The 20,724-nt window shown below is 42.9% G+C and overlaps 1 protein-coding gene across 4 annotated transcripts in view; it reads left to right on the top strand.

Annotated features, from left to right (window-relative positions):
* LOC148890645 (plasma membrane calcium-transporting ATPase 1-like) overlaps nucleotides 1-20,724 on the top strand; it is a 63,078-nt gene that overhangs the window by 18,258 nt on the left and 24,096 nt on the right. For all 4 annotated transcript variants that reach the window (XM_089010890.1, XM_089010886.1, XM_089010887.1 and 1 more), the window contains exons 2-6: nucleotides 10,902-11,286; nucleotides 15,796-15,993; nucleotides 17,859-18,116; nucleotides 18,193-18,318; nucleotides 18,592-18,717. In XM_089010890.1, coding sequence (XP_088867016.1) covers nucleotides 11,091-11,286; nucleotides 15,796-15,993; nucleotides 17,859-18,116; nucleotides 18,193-18,318; nucleotides 18,592-18,717 — 904 coding nt within the window. In that variant the 5' untranslated portion in view covers nucleotides 10,902-11,090. The remainder of the gene's footprint in view (nucleotides 1-10,901; nucleotides 11,287-15,795; nucleotides 15,994-17,858; nucleotides 18,117-18,192; nucleotides 18,319-18,591; nucleotides 18,718-20,724) is intronic.

Raw genomic sequence — 20,724 nt, 5'->3', positions numbered from 1 at the left:
ATCAACTTGGGAACATTTATATTTCACCATAAAGGTTACAAGTTTGTTTTTGTGAGGGAAAAGTCAATATAAAAATGGGGAAAATATGACATTTTAATGTAGCTGAAAGCTAAAAACAATTTGTTTCTTGAGGGACAATTTATTTATTTATTTATTTATTTATTTATTTATTCCACGAAAAAAAAATCATAACATGTAATTAAAGTAAATTTGCTTGGGGAAAAAGTCATAAAAATTATGTGCGCTGCGGGTTTAAAAAATGTTTTTTAGGGAAACAATTGTAATGTGACAACTTCATAATTTGTAAGTTTTTCATCGAACATTTTAACAAGGATGTTACTCCTTTACAATTGACTTTTTTTGCGAAAAAATATAGAATAATTTAAGACTACTTTGTTCGTACATATTTTTTTTCCTTCTGTTCTCTATGTGCAGTCGATTTTCTTCGAAAAGCTTAAACTGCTCACTTGGGGATTTTTTTTTTCATCCTTTTCAACTAATGTGGTGATGTTTTCAATGTAAATCATCTAAACGGCAGCTTTGGGACCGACTTTGCTCGGCGACATACACTAGTGGCTTTACTCTCAAATGTGGGTGCATGCACCCGTGCACTTTGGTGGTTTGAGTGTCAAGGCAGTAGAGGTCCTGAGTGTCATGATTTACTTGAGCTCAAATCCCACCTCTGCCGATGGACAGCGTAAAATCCGGACACCTCAGATGCATTCCAAATAATGCTGGAATTTTGTAATGGGGCGTGACCGACGCATATCTGACTGTTAGCATGTTGGCTAAAGCGATAGCGCATGCGAACATCATGCGTTGGTGTGGCTTTTTATGTGATGGAGAAACCGTAAAACACATTTGAGAAGCAATCTCGCTGTCAGTCAATTAGTGGGATGGAATGTCCGACATTGGTAGCACTCCCTGGAGAACGACCTGGATGCAACGTTCGCAAGAGCAATCCGCATCCTTCATGAGCTAAAACTCCTGACCTGATTGATCGTTTTTCCGTACTGACATTTTCAGTGCGGGCCATCATTCAAATTGTCTTTTCGGAAGATTCTCGATGACGACTACGAGAATGAGAAATGCATCCTTTGGTCGTCAAACATGACAGGGAAGGCTGAAAATAGATCGTGTGTCAGTTGCACAAAGCCGTAGAGTTGATTGCTGCTTTTGTGTCATTTCCGCGCATAATTTCCTTTTTGTGGCTCTAAATAGATACTGCCAATAGAGTTGTGACAAAAGGTCTGCGGGATTTCAAAATCTTTGATGTCGCAGTAGCTTGGCTAAACTATTTATGAAAAGGCTCTTTGACCATCTTCGGTTGAGCTTCATTAATCAAGACGTCAGGGAAATACTCAAAGCTTTCCTGTCGAGAAACTTTTGGAGTGACTGAATGATTTGCTAAGTCGTTCCGTTTTTTTAAACTATCTGGTTGTTTTACGGACGTTCACCGACACTTTACGGCATCTATTAAATTTCAAGCTAGCTTAACTGTCTGGTTAACTGGCTCCAAAATACGTGACAGCCTGAGAAATAATTCCACAGTAAATGGAGGTGGGTTTACCGACACGTCAAAGAAAACGATCGGCTAAAAGGGCAACTTTGAAACGGCCTTAAGATTGATTGCCTGTCCTGCAGGACTGACTAGTTAAACATCGCTGATCAACCAACTGACTGTAGAATTTGCTGACGCTCACCCGCAGTGATCCACCAATTGACCATATACATGGCGGGACCTATTGACTAGTTGGCAGACCTGCTAAATAAGAACAATCTGAATTTGTTTCTGACATTTATTTAATAGGAAGGGTTAACTAATGTTGAACAACATCGACTGACCGACCAATCACTGATTATTCCTGTGCGTATGTCTTGTGACAATGACCGACCGTTGAGGTGACTGTCACGAAACGATTGCGCAGACTGCCCGGATGGACGCCTGATTAGAATCTACCGAGTGTGTTGCTCATCTGCACTGACACTACATCATACTGTCTGATTAGAACCATATCACATTGACAGAATGGAGGCAGTTAAAAATGTCAAGATATTTAATCCTGACGGACTGACAAATTGAGCCAATCGCCAATTGATGCTAAATGTCACTCAGTGAGTAGCTGGTCGAAACGGTTGACTGACCACTTGACACCTCTGGCCAACACACTGGTTGATTTACTATCTGACAGTTAATTAGTGACCTTGATCAAAACACCTTAGAGGCTTTTAATGTCTCGCTAATACCAACAAATTGACTGTGACACTGTGAAGTGTTGAAGACTAACCAGCAATGGCTAACTGACACTGGTAGATTGACGCAAAACAACTCTTGAAATGACAATCATGCCAAAGAATGGCTAAATGGCACAGCTTGAAAGTGTCTGGACATTTTTTTGGCCATTTACAAATGCTTGCAAATTTTTGCTGACCAACTGACAAAGTAGCAATAGCCAACTGACACTAGCCAACCGACACTAAATGGAATTCTTTTGAGGCATTTAAGCCTCTCTGTATATCTACTTAACATCTTAAGCCCACCAACTGGTTGACTTACTACATTAGACTCACTTAATTACTGACCTTTATTAGAACAGGCTGGAGGATTTTGGTGACTTGTCTACTTGCTGATACTTTCAAATTCCCTCTGACACTAAATGACAAAGAATAACTGACTAGCAATAGCGAGCTAGCACGTGGACGAAACAGAACTGACAATCACTGGCCAAATGGTGCCGATTTAAAGTGTCTTGTGATGCAGTGATTCATTTACTGGCTAAATGACAGTGACCAACAGACACTAAATGATGATAAATGCGATCTTACTCACTGGCCAAAGAACTCTTCTCATTGTTACGTGTTGTTTTCCCAAATGTATGGCTATTGGCGGGCTAACTGTGAACCATGTGTTGTCCCTGTGGTAGAAACAATGTTGACCGTTCTGAAAGTCACGACATTGACGGCACAATGCCCGTCTGTCTCCTTGCTAACTTGCACATACGTGAAGCACATCAGGATTTTTTTTTCCCACCAGGCTGCCTGAGTCCTTCTCGTGCTCCTCGTGACTTTGCCCGTCCCTGGGCGGACCGCAATAAATAGGAATAAATCAAATGCCAAGGCAGAGCGCTGAAAGCGTGGCCGGCGCAAACAAAGCAAAGGACGGAGAAAAGAGACTGTTGAGAGACACGCTCTGATTGCTATTCCGCTCTGTGCCCGTTGATAAGCGAGCACATATGAAGATGACTCCGTGCTGTATTCCAAGTCCAGCTTTCTGCTTTTAGACACTCACCTTTGGCTCTCTTAGGCAGATGTCAACGCTTTCAAGGAAAATGGCAACTCCGGTTGCCACAGAAGCTGGTACTTACAGTAGCATTGCTTCTTTTATTTCTTCTGAAGTACAACTGCCCCAACTATTACTAACAGTACTAGTACCACTTTTTACAATACTTCGACTGGGATCAATGCCACTCCCACCACTACTTACATAACCCCTACTATACTACTACTACTATTTCCACCACTCGTTCTGCCACTACACACACCATTTCCACTCCCACCGCTCTTTCCCTTGCGACTGCTACTTCCACACCCACCACCATAGTACTCCCACCCCCTATTGTTACAACTACTTCCGCTGCTACATTACACCTCCCACCCGCTACTTGAATTACTTCCACTTCTCCCAACGCTCCTAACACTACGACGACGACAAATATCGCCACTCTCCTTCCACTTTGGTCACCTTGTTAACTTTCCCACCACTACTGCTAATACTTTCACCAGTACTACTAAAATATCAACTAGTCCTGTTTCCACTGCTACCACTACGTTTACAATTTGCAAAATTTTACACTACTACTACTGTTACTTCCATTCTGACCACTACTCGTAGAGTATTAATACTAGGAGGGCTTCTATCACTACTACAATGACAACCATAACTCTCACTACCATCACTACTCCAACTTCCATCTACTTCTTCAACTACTACTTTGTACAACTTAACTCCTACCCCTACTTGCACTATTGTGATTTACTTCTTCTACAAGCACTCTTCTGCTACTAATAATACTTCTTCGATTATCTACATCCACCCCTTCCCCCCTCCCACCACTGCGAACACTTCCTCGACTGCTACTTCCACTTCTGCCTCCGCTCCCTCTACTTTGGCCATCACAACCCTTTTGTATTTCTTTCACCTGTGTGGGTTCTCAATCGGTTAATATGGTGGAAATCACTCCTTGTGTAGGCCACTTTGTGTAGGTGACTTTTTTTTGGCGTGGGGGGTGGGAGTGGGAGTGGGGGAATAATTGACTGTAGTCCCGACTCCTCTTGGGTTGTGGTGAAGTACAGAAAGTAATAAAAGCGTTGTTGACCCCGACTGAGACATATTTTCCACCACAAGCTGTTTTGTCGGTGTCTCCACGATGATGTCATCAGGCATGGGTCGGGCCCCGAGGTCAGTCCCGGCGGGTGTCGGCTGTTATGTTTTTTTACTTCACCTTGTGTGACGCCTCCACACGCATCTCTGAACACCCCCATAAACTGCTCTCCCCCAACTAGCAATCCAGATCTTCCGCTGTCGCCGCTACAGTGTTAGCATGCTTATCGTGAAGCTCCAGGCGGCCGCTGTTATCTGAGACACTCTGCGTGGCGTACACACACCCATGTTCATACACACACACGCAAAACCACTGTAAATAACCTCCCCCTATGTAGAAAATGTAAATTTCCCACTGATTGCCGTGCAGCAATAATCCCACTGGGCACTAAAATAGTCTATTCCCGCGTTGTTGTTTTTTCGTTTTTTTTTTCGTGTCATCTGACCTTCTTTCTCCATTTCTTTCAATGGCAATGGAATTTCCTCATCAGGCGGTGTGGAAATTACTTCCCACCAAAGATGTCACAGGCAGACCGTGAAATATTCTACAATTCTTCTACATTTTTAGTGACTCAGAATCATCATTTAAAAAAAATATTTCTCACAATAACTTGTAAGGCATGCATCATATTTTTGTGTGGTCCACATGCCAGTAGAAATGTTTTGCACATATTAGACTTTTGACTTGTCACTGGATTTGCCGTGTTTGTTGCGCGCTTTCCCAAGAATTTATTCACTGACAGTGGCAGATTGTAAAATAAAGAAATAAATACATACATACATATTTGGGTATTCAGATAAATATTCAGATTAATATATATTCAGATCAATAAATATCCAAATAAATAAATACACAAATAGAAATAGAAAGAGCTCCACTGGCTCCCGGTCAAATATAGAATCAACTTTAAAATTCTTTTTTATACATTTAAAGCTATCCACTAACTTATCTGACCTTCAAATGTCCTCCCTCCGCCTCTGTGTCCCCCCCCCCCCCTGCCCGTCTCAGCACGATGGGTAACAGAGCCTTCAGCTGCTCTGCCCCCAAACCTTGGAATTCACTTCCTCCCAACATTCGTAACATCGATTCTCTTCCCACCATCATGTCCCATCTCAAAACCTACCTATTTAAAATCGCATTTTATGTGTATCTCTCTCTTGTTTCTATTTATAATTTTATTTTATTTATTGCATTCTATTTGTGATTGTGATTATTATGATTATGATTTTTATTGTTATTATTATTACAAATAAATAAAAGCATTTTGGCAGGTGGCGGTGTCTCACCCCGAAATTGAGGTTTGTCATGGCAAATGATTGCCTTTGGATTTGCAGAATTGCTTTTGAGTAGAAGATAAAGAATCTTGCCATGTCGCTTTGATTACGAGGGAAAAACATGCAATGTCACTCTCATCCCAAGACAGTTATATATCCCAGTTACGTTGCTTGGGATTGTTTTTGCCATGGAGGAAAACAAAACAGCTGGGCTAAGTGTCGCCATTGAAATGACAGGAAGCAAAGTCGGGGCGGACGGTTTTGTCTGCTACTTGGTGAACTTTGGCGTAACTTAGCGATCACATGCACTGTCGCACAAAAGACAACGGGGCCCTTTGTCAGCTTGTCCAAAGTGTCCACTCATCAGCAGACACTCGGGAATCTCTGGAATGCGTTTGTGTGCTTGCTTGCATTTTGTGTGTGCTGTCCAAACTTTCTCTTGCATGCAGAGGAATTGAAAATTGGAAGCAAAGGTCAGTTGGATGCTTTGGTGCCAGATGCTGTTATTTACGTTTCAGGGTTGGTTGTTTTTTGTTTTGATGGGAGGTGTGTGGATGGATGATCTCTTTTCATGGGGTGCAGTAAGGAGGTGACCACTTGTGGACACACTGGGCACATCCAGGCATTGTCTCTATGTGTGTGTGTGTCTTTGTGGTCTCTGCTGTGTGTTGATTTCCTGATCCTTCCTCGTTACCCCCTCAAGCCTTCCCCTCCTCCGGTGGTCACATGACTGCAGATATGGGTGTGGTCTCCTGCATTCCTGGCTGCTCTTACGCCCCCCCCCCCCCATCCCCACTTTGGATTTCCCTGTCTGACATGCTACAACACACACACACACACACACACACACCCACGCCGTGTCTGCACTCAACACAGTGACGTGTCCTGCATGTGAATGCGTGTGCACTTGTCTTTTACAGCGTCCGCGACTTTAAGCGCGATACAGTGGCAACTGTGTTTGTCTCCAAATTTACCGGCTGCCTCTTCGAGGAGACCGCATTATTCGCCCGCATGACTTCCGTTGCAGGGCGACAGGACGTGATTTACAACTTCGAGAAAGGTCCTTTGATACTTTCAAAGTCTCCTCCTCACGTAGCCTTCATTGACCACCTAACCCGTGGCAAATTTCGACGGCTTAATGTAAATTTGAACACGGTGTGCGGGCGAGTCATGCCAGATGTGACGTCATGGAGCCTTCGGGGGACATTATTAGTCAATCGTCCAATTCATCCAATCAATTGTAAATGTATTCACTTCTTCCTCCTCTTGTCTGTGTTTTCATTGCGGGTCCAGCAGACAATTACATTTGAAAGCCTGTAATGGGTTGGACGCGAATAACCCCGCGTACATCAATGCAGACTATAAATTACAAAAATACATCAATAATACAAATAGAAAATGCAACACGCATTTACTTGGCCTGGGCTGACTCATCCCGCCATTGATTTCAATGAGGGCCAACCTCCACGTCCCTGTACTTTATTTGATTTCTTTCAGACTGGGTGCACTTCCACTTTGGCATCCTTTGTGAGTCCTTCTTCATGTTCAACAAACCTAATGTCACATAATTACATCATATTTAACGTAAAATTCCATTTACGCTGCATTCTGGTTGTCAGATAGCATGTGTCAAAATTTTATGCACATCTTGAATCTTCCCCAATTTCCATCGCCCACCCCCCCTACCGCCTTTGGCTGCCATCAGGTCACAATTGTGTCACTTGGGAGAAGAAAATAGGAATTGTGTCACCGGAAGCATGCTGCGTAAGTCTAGTGTGTGTGCGTGCATGTCCTTGTCAAAGTATTTTCCATGAGGCACAAGCACTCACTCACTCACTCAGTTGCTTACTGCAACAAGGGGAACAAAAAAAGTTATTTTCTGTGTAAGGAGGGTGTGGCCAGTAGGGACTTTGCATTACATACTTGGATCGTGAGTGTGTGTGCGTGCTTGTGTTGTGTGTGCGTGTGTGTGTGTGTGCATGCGCCTGTGTGTGTGCATACGCCTGTGTGTGTGCAGTCAGCAGGCTTCTTGCTGCTTTAGTATGCAGAGCAGGTGTGTCTGCAGAGGCTCAGAAGAAGAGGAAGAAGAGGCAGCAGTTGAACAGAAAAAACATGAATGAACACTTTGGACACGATTAGAAAATAGACATAAGTATGATATATAAATACATAAAAAAACATAGTTGCGTCTATACATACTGTACATTTTACAGAATAGGCTTCACACGATCGGGATTTTGGGCACCAAACGTGTTCAATGAATTTTATATATGTGTATGTGTATGTGTATACATGTATATATAGTACAGTCTGTATATATATATATATATATATATATATATATATATATATATATATATATATATATATATATATATATATATATATATATATATATATATATATATATACACTCCCATCCTCATGAAGTGCTTCGAGCGGCTAGTTATGAACCACATCAAGGCTGCCCTCCCCCCCAACCATGACCCTTTCCAGTTTGCATATCGACCCAATCACTCGACCGATGATGCCATCCCCACTGCTCTCCACACAGCGCTCACCCACCTAGAGACCAAAGACTCCTACGTCAGAATGCTGTTCATCGACTTCAGCTCAGCATTCAACACCATCATCCCCCAACAGCTCACCGACAAACTGAGCAAACTGGGGATCAGCACCTCCCTGGTCAACTGGCTGCTGGACTTTCTGACGGGGAGACCACAGGCAGTCAGAGTTGGAAACAACACCTCCAGCACCATCACGTTAAACACAGGGGCCCCCCAAGGGTGTGTGCTGAGCCCCCTCCTCTTCACTCTGCTCACACATGACTGCTCACCATCATCACCCAGCTCCACCCTCTTCATAAAGTTTGCGGATGACACAACTGTGGTGGGCCTCATCAACAACGATGAGGAGATAGCCTAAAGCACGGGTGTCAAAGTCAAGGCCCGCGGGCCAAATCCGGCCCGTCACATCATTTTTTTCGGCCCGCGAAAGCAAATCAAACTTGTTAAATTCCATGATGATTGCTAAATTCTGAGCCAAAATGTCATATTTTTGGATGTCAACCACAATAAAAGTCATTATTCTTGACTTCAGATTTGAAAACGAGTTATTCATTAATTTGCTGTGTGCTCTATATGTAATATTTGAAGGGATTTAAACATTCTAATGGGTTCCCCAAATTCATAACGGACCTCGAGAGGAAACCATAACTACAATGTGGCCTGCGGCAAAAAATGACTTTGACACCCCTGGCCTAAAGGGACGAGGTCAGCCGCCTGGCCACGTGGTGCAAGGACGACAATCTCCGTCTGAATGTGGAGAAGACGAAGGAGATTGTTGTGGACTTCAGGAGAGTGCACCCCTAGCATGCTCCACTAACCATCGACAGTGCTGCAGTGGAGAGAGTGAGCAGCACCAAGTTCCTGGGAGTGCACATATCCGAAGACCTGTCCTGGAGCCACACCACGGCATCACTGGCTGAGAGATCCCACCAGCGCCTGTACTTCCTCTGCAAGCTCAAAAGAGTTGGAGCACCGACCCCCATCACGACCTCCTTCTACCGTGGTACCATTGAGATTATCCTGACCAGCTGTATCACCGTGTGGTACGGAGCCTGCACCATGTCCTGCCGTAAGACTCTGCAGCGCTTCGTGAGGACAGCTGAGAAGATCATCGGTGTCCCCCCCCCCCTTTTCAGGACATTTACAACACCCGCCTCACCCGCAGAGCCATCAGGATCGCTGGCGATCCCATCCATTCCTCCCACAGCATCTGCAGAGACTGCAGAGTCTCAGAGCCAAGACCAGCAGACTCAAGGACAGTTTCTGTCACCAGGCATTCAGGACACTCAACTCCCTCCCAGCCCTGCCCTCCCTGCCCCTTCCCACTGCCACACTCACCGAACTCTGAGTACACGCTACACGCTGTACTATCATCCAGAACCGTATATTTTTTGTTGTTTCTCATTTTTTCTGCAAGACCTCACTTCAACCCTTTTTTGTTGTTTGTTTTTGCATCACTACATTACGTCACTTTACATACTGCACTACCTAACTTTACATATGTCACTACCTCACTTTACATACAGAAATGACATGTATTGTCTGTTGTCAATTTTCTGTTTTTTTTTAGCCACGTTATAAGTGCCTTGCACGCTGGGTTAATTTTATCTGTGCTGTATGTCATGCATATTAGCATATTTGACAATAAAGATGACTTTGACTTTGAAAATCAAAACAGCAAACTGTCATGTCAAATTGACGTTTTCAGCAATGTGGGAATGTTCAAACCCTAAGAGTAGGAATTCTACAGTATTCCATTTTTTCTGATGTCAGGTGGGTGAGTCTACATTGGAGAAAGGTGGGGCGGCTGATAATTTCTTGTTGTGCCTTTATCACTGCGAGCTGGAAGCAATTTCACCTTTGGACTCAAGTGGGTGCGGTCGAATAGTGGAACAAATAACCATTGGGAGTTGTGTGTGTTAGTGCAGAGTTCATTGATGTAACACAACCTATAGGTCCGTGTGGCACTCATTTTTTTTCTGATATAGAATGTTTTGTTTTTCAGGGGCAAAAATGCCATTTAGTGGCGACCATTTGTCAAATGCTTCTGTTTTGTTCTTCCAAAATGGCTGCCAGGAAGTTACATTTGGGACAGCTTTTATGCTTCCTGTTTTGGTACAGATTTTCACCTAATCTCGCGTCAATTGAGGAAAATGGTGTAAGGGGGAGATTATATGTATATAAACAAATTTCGTAATAATTTTTGGCGCTTTCCGTGGTATGCTGGAAGTGGGTTCTTTTGTGGGTCCTCTTATGACTGATGTCCATCCATTTAATGGCAACTGGTGAACTGAATCTGCTCTTTTTTTCTTGCTAATTTTTGTCTGAATTTGTCCAAAATAGTTGGTTTGGCCCAAAATGGCCAACACATTTTGGAAATGGGTCTTTGTATATGTATATGTGTGTGTGTGTGTGTGTGTATATATATATATATATATATATATATATATATATATATATATATATATATATATATATATATATATATATGCACATAGCATATCAAATAATACCCTGGCCCCTCCTCCTAAAAAGTTGCTTCGGGGTGCAACTAACATATATATTATTCATCTATTTATTACTCGATTATTATTTTTTGAATAATTCAATGACAAGTCATTTATGATTCGTTTACGGTGCTTCAGCTCATCTATTCTACTTCCTTTCTCTCTTCACAGTGACTACAGTCGAACATGTTTATCCCCGTTTCTATGGAAACCCAGAGGAGCATGCCTGTCCCAGCGAGAAGTTAACCTGTGAAACTACAGTAGCCTTAAATTCCCATCCATTGACACGCCCCATCTTGGGACTTTTTGTATATTTTTGGACATTGGAGAAACTCTAACGGACTCACCACGATCGTCGACATGGCCAACAACACAGCCGACCACACTGCGGGGAACTCGGTTGCCGACGGCAACCACGATGGCGACTTTGGAGTCACGGTGACCGACCTGCGAGGACTGATGGAGCTACGCAGCGGTGAGGCCGTCAACAAGATACGAGACGACTACGGCGACGTTCAGGGCATCTGCAGACGCCTCAAAACATCCCCTATCGAAGGTAAAACGCTAAGTCCGATACGTGAATCGCGAAACATTTCGTCCACTGAAGATAACCCATTTCAAACATGCGTCACCATTTTTTTATTCACTTTTTTCAGTGTTTTTCTACTGTATACCATCTTATTAGGCAACAGCCCTGATAATATTTCATTGCGTTCTTGTAATTATACTCAAACTGATATGAGTTATACCACCTTGGCTGACATGATTTTGAACCAACACTAAAATGTGTTGTGCAGCCAATGTGATACCAGAAAATGGCCGTGACGTTGGGCTGCTATTTGTTCTTTCTTGCTCTCGCCGGCGGCACCGTCATCATCATCAACTTTGATCCTAGTGGGTGCATGTGTGTGTGCGCGTGTGTGTGCGTGTGTGTGAGTGTGTGTGTTACTGACTGTGTGTTTGTGAATGTGTGTTTGTAAATGTGTGTACGTGTATGCATGCGTGAGTGCAATGGCCGCGGGTCCATTGCTGAATTGAAATTAGTTCCAGGCGGCTCCCCTAATATCTCCATAGATCATTGCAGCCTTCCATTTGGCAATTCAGGTTCAGCGTCCACCACACCACTTTCAGCGACTAACTCTCCACGATCAAATACTTATGTAATACCTTACTTAAAACCTTTATTTGTCTCACAATTGAAACATTCCCAATTTGAGCAAAACAATGACATTTCATTCTTATCTTTATTTTTTTGTTTTTCCAAAATGATAGGTTTAAAAAAAACATTATCTTAAATTACAAAAAACACGCTCAAGACAGTTGAGATGATCGTGGACTTCAGGAAACATCCATCACCACAGCTGCCCCTCACACTATCCAACTGCCTCGTGTCAACCGTTGAGACCTTCAAGTTCCTGGGAATCACAGTCTCCCAGGACATGAAGTGGGAGGTCAACACCAACTCTATTCTGAAAAAGGCCCAACAGAGAATGTACTTCCTGAGGCTGCTAAAGAAGCATGGCCTGCCACAGGAGGTGCTGCAACATTTCTACACAGCTGTCATCGAATCCATCCTGTGTTCTTCCATCACCGTTTGGTTCGGGGCCGCCACAAAAATGGACAAAATCCGACTTCAACGGACAGTTAGGACGGCAGAAAAAATCATTGGCACCACCCTACCCACTCTCGAGGACTTGCACACTGCAAGAATCCAAACAAGGGCGCGGAAAATCCTACTGGACCCTCCGCACCATGCCCACCACCTTTTCCAGCTACTCCCCTCAGGCAGGCGCTACCGATCCATGCACACCAAATCCAGCAGAGATTTAAACAGCTTCTTCCCCCAAGCCATTAACTCTTTGACCTCTTCAACAGTAGCCAAAATGGAACTGTATAGTGCCACTTAGCAGTTTTTTTGACGACGATACTAGTGCAGCGTGTTCTACCGGAAACAAATTCCTTGTGTGTTCTGATTCTGATTCTGATTCTGATTCTGATTCTGAAATCCTTTTCATTTCGGCTTTTCCCTTCAGGGGTCGCCACAGTAATCAATGTCCTCCATCTATCCTGGTTTTGTGCATCCTCTTCTCTCACACCAGCTACCTTCATGTCCTCTTTGACCACATCCATAAACCTCCTCTTGGCAGTTCAAGACTCAGCATCCTTCTGCCGATATAGTCATTCCCTCTCCTCTGGACATGTCCAAACCATCTCAGTCTGGCCTCCCTGACTTTCTCTGCAAAGCCTCTAATATGAGTTGTCCCTCTATTGTACTCGTTCCTGATCCTATCTAACCTGGTCACTCCCAAAGAAAACCTCAACATTTTCAGCTCTGCTACCTCCAGCTCTGCTACCTGTCTTTTCTTGAGTGGCACTGTCTCCAGTCCAAACATCATGACTGGTCTCACCACTGTTTTATACACTTTTCCTTTCATCCTAGCTTTCATCCTAGCTGAAACCCTTCTATCACACATCACACCTGACATTTTTCTCCAGCCACTCCAGCCTGCCCGGACACGCTTCTTCACCTCTTTTCCACACTCTCCATTGCTCTGGACAGTTGACCCCAAGTACTTAAAATCTTCCACCTTCTTATCTCTTCCCCCTGTAGCATCACTCTTGCACTTGGATCCCTCTCATTCACACACATATATTCCATCTTGCTGCGACTGATCTTCATTCCTCTCCTTTCCAGGGCATATCTCCACACTTCTAGTTTCTCCGCCACCTGTTGCCTGTTCTGGCTACAGATCACAATGTCATATGCAAACATCATGGTCCAAGGAGATTCTTGTCTAACATCGTCTGTCAGGCTGTCCATCACTATAGCAAATATGAAGGGGCTCAGAGATGACCCCTGGTGGAGTCCCACCTCCACCTTGAATTCCTCAGTCACACCGACAGCACACCTTACAACTGTCTTACAGTCGTGATACATGTCTTGTACCGCTCTGACATACTTTTCTGTCACTCCAGACTTCCTCATTATCTTAAATTACAAATAAAGTAATTTATATTTTTTGTCTTCACCATAAACATGTTTTAATATCAATTAGCTTTTCCAAAACCTTTTTTAAACATGCATATTTTGAACATTTTCAAATGGGTTTGCATTCTGTATCTTATGTTAACCATTCTCATAAAAATTTGTGTAATCAGAATCAGAATCATCACAAGGAATTTGTTTCCGGTAGAACACTCGTATCATCTTCAAAAAATTGCTAAGTGGCACTATGCAGTTCCATTTAGGCTACTGAAGCTACAAGTACCCAAAGATAGCTGTTGTGGCTATTTTTGTTGTTTTTCTAAATAATTTTAAAATAAATATCTGATACATTAAAAAGCATTTTTGCTTAAATACAATGCTAATACTGATTTATATATGAGATTGATTCTCTTTACCATAAACTTGATTAAAACTTACCCCACAAATCACCCCACACCCTCCAAATGAAGTAGTTTTATTTCTTAAAATTAAAAAACTATTGAATTTATTGGAAACTGCAGTTAACTTTCTTCTATGTGTATGTGCAGAGCGGTCAGGTGATGGATAAATTAAGATTTTGTGTATGTGTATAGGCCAGATTTAAAAAAAATAGCCTTGTATGCCTTCGTTGAAATGAAATTTTGTGGCGTGTCGGAGTACGACAGTCGACTCAGACGCGACAGCGCTTCACACGCTTAAAATGAACAGCGCACGTGAAGTGTCAGTGTTCATGTTTCATCTTTTCTCCCCCCCCCTCTTAATCCACCGTTACATTTTTGATGTCTTGTGAAGTTTTGTGAAGCTTTCCTGGCGACTGTTGATGTTCTTTTCATCAAGTGTTAGCTTCATTTTGGCTTTTTTTTTAATCCTTGCAGGTTTGTCACAATTTGACGTGGCTGGTGAACTAAAAATAAATGGACTATTTTTAGATGTACCTTGTCAAAAAAGAGACAACGCGTTGTGAAGAAGGTTTTGGACTTTGTTTCGTGACACCATGCAATGCAAACAAGGAGGAATCTTGCTTTGGAAACGTTAATGCAAAATGGCAAACTTCAACGGCAATTTATTGTATCGCTCGGAGCCTTTGTGGAGGTCTTCTCGAGTTTCTCCTCCGCGCGCTGAAAGGCATGATCTTTTTTTTTTTTTTTAATGGAAGCTTTATTTCCTTCCTTCCTTCCCGGAGGAAGACAACGAAGACGGGTGGGTGTCTTCTGTACAGGTTTCCATGGCAACTGCGGCCATGTGGACATCTATCACATCTGCTTTCTTTTCACCCGACAAATTACAACCGCCCACTCCCAAAAAGTCACACTCCAATTTGGATGCGCCACGTTTGATGTGTTAATGCGACAACCTCGACAGCGTGCATGCAAGTTGATGCCGCGCGTCGCATGCACGTGGCCGTTTTCGCTGTCACCCGCTGCGAAACAAGGCAAAACAAACGTGTCGCCAGTCGCCTCCGACCTGATTCACTGCTAACACATTTGATCGAGGACAAGTTCTGATGTTCAAAGTAGGGTTTTAAGTCAAGGTTAGGCTTTCAAATCTTAGCTTCTGGCAAAGTCATGATTAAGATTTCAGCATCGTTTTAATAAACGGCCTGGAGGGTTTGAGAGTGACGTTTCAAAAACTGATGGTAGCTCTGCGCTTCCTGTACATTTCCCACATTGCCGCTGTCATGTGACTCCCAGGCTCCATTTGGTTTATTGGAGACCCCCTCTTGAAGCAACGGAGCAAATACTCCATCCATGCCCCCGGCTTTCTCAGGCTCGTGACTCCTCGCGGCGCCTTATCTCATTCTGACACGTTAGCCCGCCCGGCCCCGAGGGCTCTCGTGTCCCCCTTGATTGACTTAAGCGATGGTCTGACAAGTGCTTCGAGTGTCATTCAAGGAGTGAACAGCTTTTTTTAAGGGGAGGTGTTGCCCGTTCTCCAGGTTTGCACCAGATTGCATTTCTCAAGACACCCATTTCGGTTTCTCGACTGTGCGTGGTGTCAGATTGTAATATTAACTCAAACAGATGGTTGCAAATCTTCATTCCAAGGCCAGGTATAAGAAATGGTTCTGTCCAACTGCAGGTCTCTCCGGGAACCCCGTTGACTTGGAGAAGCGACACGCCGCATTCGGGAAGAACTTTATCCCTCCCAAGAAGGCCAAAACCTTCCTGCAGCTGGTATGGGAAGCCCTGCAAGATGTAACGCTGATCATCCTGGAGATCGCCGCCATCATCTCGCTTGGCTTGTCCTTCTATCACCTTGAAGGCGGAGACAGTGAAGGTTCGTTTGCTGCTTCCAGACCTGTTTGACCAGAAACTGACAGATCGCTCATAAGTATTAATTGCTCCGTGATATCACAAAATCATTCGGGGCGTGCCAACATTTTACAAGGAGATAAAACGGAGTCACAGGATTCATTCCGACAGTCCAAATCAGCCAGGAGAAAAGTCCGAAAGTTTGATGCAGTTGATCATCCACTTCTTTATAAGATTCGGAATGCACAATAAGCATTTTCCACGCAAGCATTTTACCAATGAGCTATTTACTTCGTAACTTGGGTCTGAAGCTACCCTGCTGAGTAATGACAGTATTGCTATTTTAAGTTGGATTGGATTGATTTACCAACATACAAGTTGCACTCATTGCAGTTTCTGCTGTCTGTATAGTGTAGTGTTATTTCAAATGTATTATTTTCATCTAATTTATTTTATTTTTTAAATCAAGATCCTGTTAACTTAGGGCAGAAGGCTCACTGCCTCACACACCCGAGAAAGCACTAGGAGAACTGACAAGCAGTTAAATCCGTCATCTTAATTTTATTTGGAAAAAATAATTGCATCACACCTAATTTCACTCATTCGCTGCCATTCCCTGATTTATTCAGGAATTGAAAAGTGTGAAGTGGAGCGCCATTCCCGAATTTGTCCGGGTATTGGTTTTTGTTGCGGCGGGTGCCGATAAAGCGCTGGTCAGACCTTGGGCAATGTTTTTTTTTTCCCCTTCCACGGGAGGGCAGCTTTTGCCTTTTGCCAGTGTTAGCGCTTTTTTACAGCTTCAGCTGTTTTTAAAGCGCTATCAAAATCAATATGTATGAATTTTATTGTATTTTGTACAGCCGCCTGAATTTCAATCTCAGTTAACTCAAGACACATAATTTAGGAAGTAACTTTTTTTTCCTGATGAAAGAAGAGAGTCCAAGGTTTCTCACGCGGCATTGAATGTATTAAGGCAATTCGCAATACATTTTCTATTTCCTTACACATTGTTTTATTTTATCAGACTTTCTGTCATGATGTCACATCCTGTCCGTTTTTTTCAAAAAGCTCTCCCAACCAGCCCCTCCCTCTCATCTCTCTTCGCTCTTCTCCCTGCCTGCCTTTCGGGGTAGGCAGTTACATTTTATGCCATCACAAAGATTAAATAATCTTTTTGGTTCTACTTTTGATTCACGCTTCATTAATAAAGACCCACCAGAATGTTTATGTCATCCTAAAACTCAATATTCTGTGGGTCCTGCAATTTGAGAGAAAATGACAAAAACCCTGGCACTGGAGTGGACACATTTTTGCACATCGTCTGGCAGTGAATAAGTTAATATGTACTATACACCATGTATTTTTACACCATGAAATTTCAAAGTGAAAATTTTACTCTGATAATGACTTTTTTTTCTTTTAATGTTAACTTGGGGCAGAGGGTTCACTGCCCCAAACAATGGATAAAAGATAAGGCGAAGCAGCAAAAGTTCCAAAGTTTAACGAATTGATACTACTGCTGTATATATTCTGCATAAAATTATACTTATACTACTTATAAGAAAATATCTTACTATCCTGTTGGCTTTTTTTACAGTTGGCCGTTTCGGCTATAACTTGGAGGCAGTGAAGTGCACTGCCGCACACAGTCGAGAAAGGACAGAGATGGAATAGTGGCGTGTATACACCTTGCAATTAAATCACCAAAATTGTCATTTGATATACAATACAATGTAAACATTGAAACTAACACTGTCAGCTTTATTTATTTCATTTTATTTATTTATTTTAATCAAACGTTCCCAAGGTAACTCAGGTGGGAGTGCTCCATACGGCTGAATGGACATGTTTCGATTCTATTTTTTATGTATTTATTTATTTTTAATCTAGCTTGTGGCCAGGCATCAGGCGGCGTGGAGGACGAGGGTGAGGCCCAGGCGGGATGGATCGAGGGCGCGGCCATCTTGTTTTCGGTCATCATCGTGGTGCTGGTAACGGCCTTCAACGATTGGTCCAAAGAGAAGCAATTCCGTGGCCTCCAGAGTCGCATTGAGCAGGAGCAAAAGTTCACCGTCATTCGCAAAGGACAAGTCATACAGATCCCCGTGGCCGAGATGGTGGTGGGCGACATCGCCCAGATCAAATACGGTACGCAAAAACGCAAATCCATGGTCAGCATTGGAGCAGGGAAATATGATCTGATTTTGTCGTCTTGGACCCACAGGCGATCTCTTGCCGACTGACGGCATTTTGATCCAAGGCAACGACCTGAAGATTGACGAGAGCTCCCTCACCGGAGAATCTGATCACGTTCGGAAGTCTCTGGAGAAAGATCCGATGCTGCTATCGGGTGAGTTTCACGACGCAACATTCCGGGGGAAAAATGCAATCGATTTTGAATGTGATCCCAGAACCAAAAAAAAAAGGTTGCTCTTCGTGCCAAGGTTGTACTCTCTCATTATATATTCGCCCGCTGATTGTTAACATTTCAATTTACATTTAATCACTTTCCATTACAAATGATAGCCTTAATGAAACCCTCGTGGAGGAGGCGCGTCAGCACTTATACAGCAGAGCCATACTTAAGGTGTCTTTTTTTTTGTGTGTTTTTTTACTTGGGCAGGAACGCACGTGATGGAAGGCTCGGGCCGCATGGTGGTGTCGGCCGTGGGACTGAACTCTCAGACCGGAATCATCTTCACGTTGCTTGGTGCCAGCGAGAACGACGAGGAGAAGAAGGCCAAGAAAAGTATGAATGACACACACACACACACACACACACACACACACACACACACACACACACACACACACACACACACACACACACACACACACACACACACACACACATACACTTTAAAAAACATCATCAGAACATCAAGAAGGTTTCTTGTGCTCATTTGGGCTTTTGTCAGTAAGCTAAAACAACTTGACACAAACGACATGAAATGACGCTACATGCTTTATAATTTTAAATACAGGAAAGTCTCGTTATATCGATACTCAAGGGAGTCCGAAAAAATATCGATATAACCGGGACTATCGATATATCCGATCCCGCGCCGAACTACATTAAACAAAAGCCGCCAAAAGAGGGCAGCCAAGCGCCATATAAGAAACGGAGCTGGCCATGAGCTCCCTTTTTTGTTCCCCCAATGTTGCCTCAAAATGGCACATATAATTCTTTAATGATTGTAAACATGTATGCTTTAATCTTCAGAACTACAGTGTATTTGAAACATATTCATAACTGGATGTGTAACAAGAAAGCATATTATCCGAATCTGAAGCCATTGTTTGGATTCACAAGCAATGCAAGACGTCTTGGCGTGAAGTCATTTTTATTCGCATTTAAATAAAAAGTGACATCGGCTGTCCTTTAATACACAGTATGGAATGTTAATAATTTTCAAAATCATCACGCTTCAGCAGACAAAACAAGAAACATTGTTGCAAAAAACGATTGCATTCATATACAGTACAGTGGGCATGTACATAACACAACAGGGAAACTGCAACGCTTACATCTTACTGTATTATGTATACAATTTAAAAAAGTCATCAATCTTCTTCTGCTTCCCATTTTTACCTTTTAACACAAACACTTCAATCTCGTCTGTTACACACGAGCTAGCGTCTGAAAATGAAAATGGCTCTGCTACTCGAGTGCTGGGCACGTAACCAAGTCACATGACCAAGTCGACCAATGGCGCGACTGATGGCGTGACACGTAACCAAGACACGTGACCAAGTTGACCAACGGCGCGACCGATGGCGTGTCACGTGACAAAGTCACACGGCCAAGTCGACCAATAGCGGCTCATGTGACCAAGTCGACCAATGGCGCGACCGATGGCGGTTGACCAATGGCGCGACGGATATATCGATGTAAACAACAAAAATGGCCGGCGGGGGATGAAAAGGAGCACCGTAATAACCGGATTATCGTAACAACCGGGTATCGTACTAAACGGTACTAATTATACATAAAAAGACTAGAAATGTGCAAGGGAAACGAAAATAATGTCGTAATAAGCGGTACTATCGATATAACAGATATCGATATAACGAGACTTTACTGTATATTGAAATGACGAGGAAGAAGGACATCATGAGTAGCTCAGCTGGTTTGTGCTAATAATAGCACATAAGTGATACGTCAAGTGATACGTCGCGGTGACTCGCTCAGAAAAATTAAATGTTAGCATTCATTTATTTAAGCTTACGTTGCTTTAAAATATCAATAAATTGTGTTGCGCACTCCTGTAACAAAAATAAGAGACAACATAGCGCAGCGTCGCCTCACGCCACCAAACAGATACATGACCAATAACCTCCAAAATGTGAAAATGAACAGTTAATCCTGACAATGCTAACATCCAACGCGCGTGTTTCTTCATCGCTTTCATCACGCAATTCTCTTCCTCCTTCAATTCCACTTAAACTGTGGACTGCTGAGAAAAAGTGAGCTTGATTCAAGGGAGTAAACCCACACTTAGCATTTGACCGCTGGGGGACAAGGGGGAATATCATCGATTCATCGACTTGAGAGAGTTCACTAGTCAAAATTGGCTCGGTTATCATCACCATGGACCCGAAATGTGAAGTCATTCAACCGTTAATATGCATGTCTGTCATTTACCTCCTTTACATCATATTTAACGTATACACCACTACAATAGCATCCTATGTCATATTTAATTTGTAATCAATTTTTTTATTTAACAAAAACATATCAGAATTTTTTATTACA

Source organism: Hippocampus bargibanti, linkage group LG12 (genome assembly GCF_051943395.1).
Source record: "Hippocampus bargibanti isolate YZ-2025 linkage group LG12, ASM5194339v1, whole genome shotgun sequence".
Classification (NCBI taxonomy): Eukaryota; Metazoa; Chordata; class Actinopteri; order Syngnathiformes; family Syngnathidae; genus Hippocampus; species Hippocampus bargibanti.
This window is presented reverse-complemented; position numbering and strand designations above follow the sequence as displayed.